This window comes from Centruroides sculpturatus, unplaced genomic scaffold, assembly GCF_000671375.1.
Source record: "Centruroides sculpturatus isolate CEXI.00-Female unplaced genomic scaffold, Cexi_2.0 scaffold666, whole genome shotgun sequence".
Lineage (NCBI taxonomy): Eukaryota > Metazoa > Arthropoda > Arachnida > Scorpiones > Buthidae > Centruroides > Centruroides sculpturatus.
In genome coordinates, this window is record NW_019384928.1 from 70,383 (window position 1) to 74,649 (window position 4,267).

Below are 4,267 nucleotides of genomic sequence, written 5' to 3' on the forward strand. Positions count from 1 at the left end.
ACCAGGGCTTCTTAAACTATGGGTCGCGACCCCATTTGGGGTCGCTTAGAGAAATCTTGGGGTCGCGAGATTTTAATGCAAAATATTGAAAATAATTTGAGAGAGTTTGAAAATGGCACGCTTTGTGTCATAGGTTTCGTGAGTTGCGCTTTGTGTCACTTCTGGTGCAGCGAGACAATGATTCAGCAATGCTGTAGTGTGAACTAGTGTAGTGTTGTCGCTTTTCAGTGTATTCAGTTGTCTCTGTTCCATTGTAACACAAGAGTGACTGTGGTAGTACACCATTATTGTTTTTGCAAATATGTATATATTTTTATTTTAGATTTTTTTTTGGGGGGGGGGGGGTCGCGAAAAAATTCACAATCATAGGGTCGTGGAAATGGGGTCGTGAATATAAAAAGTTTAAGAAGCCCTGCTCTAGAGGACTCTGGACGAATCTGGACGAGTCGAAAAATTATCCGGGGTGGGCCGTCCGGATATGTTGGATCCCTCCCTCACCATCTGGAGTTCCATTGTGAACTTGGCCGAACTCATAATGGGATTGCTAAAAAGATTTCTTAGTGTCTACAGAGCGGAAAATGTTTTAAAAAATTATCGTGTGAATATCTGGTCTGAAAGTGGAGAAAATCATTATAGTTCTCTGCATAAATTTTATAAAAGAAACAGTATAAAAATACAGTATTAAAAATAAAATCATTGTTTCCAGTTTTTGCATAATCTTGATGATGTGGAATTAGCATTGTTAAAAAATAATAATTTAATACCTTTTTTACTGGATAGTATATAAGTTTCCAATACCAGCTATTGTTAGGGATGGCATTTGGTATTATATGATTCTCTGGCACCATCGGAAAAAATCTTCCTCTGCCTCTGCTATCTCTAGTATCCCCAGCGAAGACGCCTATTTTCTCTAAGCACAGTCCTATTTCTACATCTTCTGCTCCTCCATCATCTTTGCGACACTGATTATTGTCTAATGCTTCGACAAATCTTCTTACAGCTTCTTTACTTAACACGTAACCGGCACCTCCACTCATAAATCCCTGCTTCACTAAAGTCCGAAATTTGCACCCGAAGTATATTGGTTCCGAAGTATTTTGAGACATGAGAAAATACTTCAAATTTTCTATTATTACGTAGGTATCGTCATCTGCCTTTAGAAACCAATCCGCATCCTCTCTATGATGCTCATAAATATATCTGAATGCAGACTTTGTTTTCCCCCATAAAGAATTCCTTCCCTCCGAAACGTTCAATTTTATAATAGGAAGATGGGGATCGTATTGGGTACTCATGAACAAAAGAATATTGCATCTCTTCCCCCAAGTTGCTTTCACGTGTTTGGCTTTCTTTACGTGATTTGCTGGACTTGTCATAACCCAGCATAAGACTCGAACTCCCTTAGCTGTTGTTTTGATGTCAATGTCTTCATCTATATCTAAAAATATATATATTTATTACAGTATTAATTTTATATAATTTATATAACAAATCTGTGTCACTATTTATGAAATAAACTAAAATATAGTAGAATTTTAAACTGATAATTTATCCTCTATAAACAAAGATAAACATTTTTTGAAGGTATAAGATCAATTATAAGGTAAAAGACTAAGATATATTCGTGATAAAAATATAAATATTATAGACACAAACACATTTTTTATTTCCGTAAAACTTTCCATTGTATTTACATTATATTATTATTTTATTATATAGTATTGTAGAAAATTACATAAATGTTCTGTAAAATAAGAATATAAAATTCTAAAGTAAATTACGGGCGAGAAAAATGTAGGGTACCACATTTAGAGAGACTAACTTGTAAGTTAAGACTTAAACCATACTGATAATAATGTTAAAAATAATCGATTCGTAAAACTAACTTAAGTAATTAAAATCTTCTAATGTTTTTATATTTAAAGCATAAAGCATAAAGAAATATCTAAAAATATCTACTTATAAAAAGAAATTGTTCCAGTTGGGTTGCAATTTGAAAAAATTGTAGATGTATAAATTCCCACTGTCGTTGTCTGTCAGTTTGTCTGTCCTTCTTTAATCTCAAGAACGGTGTTAGATAGATGTAAATCAAGAATGATGTGAAAGGTGTAAGAACATGAGACCCCGATAAACTGCATATGAACTTTTCTTTTGGCCCGGAAGTCATGTTATTTCAATTCAAAATTTTTTTCTTGAACGAAGTTAGATACAAGACCGGCATGACTTCATTGCTAACAGGAAAAGTGTGATGTACAAGGGCAAGACACTACTAAAAAAAGTACATTGAGACAAAAAATTGCAGTCCAGCATTCTGACGATGACACAATAAATAATTGCTGGTATTATGTCAGTAGTTTATAGAAAGGAAAGATTCGTTTTTATCTTACGATTGTTGACGATGAGTAGACGGAATTGAGTCTTTCATGACATAAGACCCATCGTTTACTTTTCTTCCAATCATCACAAAAGTGTTTGAAAACAATTCTTATGTATTTGCGAGTACAGTAGTTTAAACTTCTGGCCTGATGACATAATTAGGGTAAGAGAATAGGTTTATATCTGATGATTGGTGATGATGGAGGAGGAGATCAAAAATGGGCAAAATTCTGCTGATGTAATACTTGAACAGTAGCCAATACAGGGATGAGCAAGATAGGAGGCTGTCTAGGGAGACAAATTGCTAGGGCCGACAAAATTTGTCGGAGAAAATAAAAAGAATAAAACATTCTTAATTTCAGATAATCGATTATTTTACTTTTTTAAAATAATTAAGCAATTGAATGTGTGAGGTTCGAGCCCTCGGATCTTTCGATTAAAATCAACTATGCATATATTTAAAAAGAGCGACAAATAACTATCCTGCACAGGGCCGCATAATTTTTAGGTTGGCCCTGTACTTGAACAATCTCAAATACAGCATAAACATTTGAAATTTCTGAACATATCTGTTGACTTTAAATCAAATAAGGACCTGAATATAATGTATTTAATATTATATTTATTAATATAATGTATTTCAAAATGGCCTAAACTTTAGACCAGTGTTTCTCAACCTCTAACGAATCGTCGCCCCCTTCAACGTAGTATCGCCCCCTTCAATAAAACCGTTACGTAGTAGCACCCCCTTCACTTCAAAATTCCGATGCCCAGGGCCAAGGCTAACGCCAAATTCATACTGCATTGAATAGACTAGTGACTAGTATAATGTTATTTGTTTAATTATTGTACGATATAACGAATAAAATATTTAATTATTCTTAATATAATGTTTTACTATATAGTCCAGAAAATTGTTTTTCGCTCCCCCAAATATAAATTGTTACTAATCGCCCCCTCAACATGGAAAAACGGGGGCGATATCGCTTCCGTTGAGAAACACTGCTTTAGACCATTAACATCTTCAACGTCCTTGGTGAGTTCTCGAATTTAAAGAATTCATTTAAAGTAGAAAATATTTAAAAGATGCCTTTCATATTTAGACCTTTATCTTGTATGCTTTACGAAAGAATTTGCGACCAAAAATGAAAAATTACAAATATTCGAACTAAAAATAATGATAAATTTTTAAAGTTGCTTTTTACAGAACATGCATTTATAGAATTTGTTCAGGAATGCAGTTATTGAAATTATCAGTTGTAAATTTATATTTTAATTAAAAAATTATAGAAAAATAATCTAAATAGTTATAATTATTAGCATTTAATTTAATTTATTCAAATATAAAATATAAATATATAAATGTGCAAATATTGTAATATAAATTTTCGATAGCTGTGATAATTATCACAGCTATCTATAAATCTATATATATAAAAATGAATGTATGTGTGTGTGTGTGTGTCTGTCCTTCATGCATTACCACACCGTTTATCCGATTGCCGTGAAACTTTGAGAAGTTGTTTAATATACTCCGGCGAAGGTTTGTGGCATAGTACGATTGCCATAAAACTTCGGAAAGTTTTTTAATACACTCCCGCGAAGTACATTTGTCCTACGATAGATGGCGCGCGTTTACACGAGCATTCGAGCACAGCGTGTTTGATCGATTTCAAATTGTGAAGACCATTTCCCCCTTCAAAAATATTTTTATATATGCATTTGTGAACTGTTATTTACGATATTCGTAATAATGTTTGTTTAATCACTTTATTTCAATTTTTTTTTGCTAATTACGTATTCGCTCGAACTTTGTTAAAACTTTAACTGTATACCGAACAACAACCGAAGTTGTAGAAGGAAATTCGCCTATTTTACCGATCTAGGGATC

General features: G+C 33.0%; 1 protein-coding gene across 1 annotated transcript in view; it reads right to left on the reverse strand.

The window, feature by feature from the left end:
- The window catches only part of LOC111631934 (glycoprotein-N-acetylgalactosamine 3-beta-galactosyltransferase 1-like), a 33,175-nt gene that overhangs the window by 3,776 nt on the left and 25,132 nt on the right, over positions 1 to 4,267 (reverse strand). The window contains exon 3 of the mRNA XM_023376274.1: positions 678 to 1,438. Coding sequence (XP_023232042.1) covers positions 678 to 1,438 — 761 coding nt within the window. The remainder of the gene's footprint in view (positions 1 to 677; positions 1,439 to 4,267) is intronic.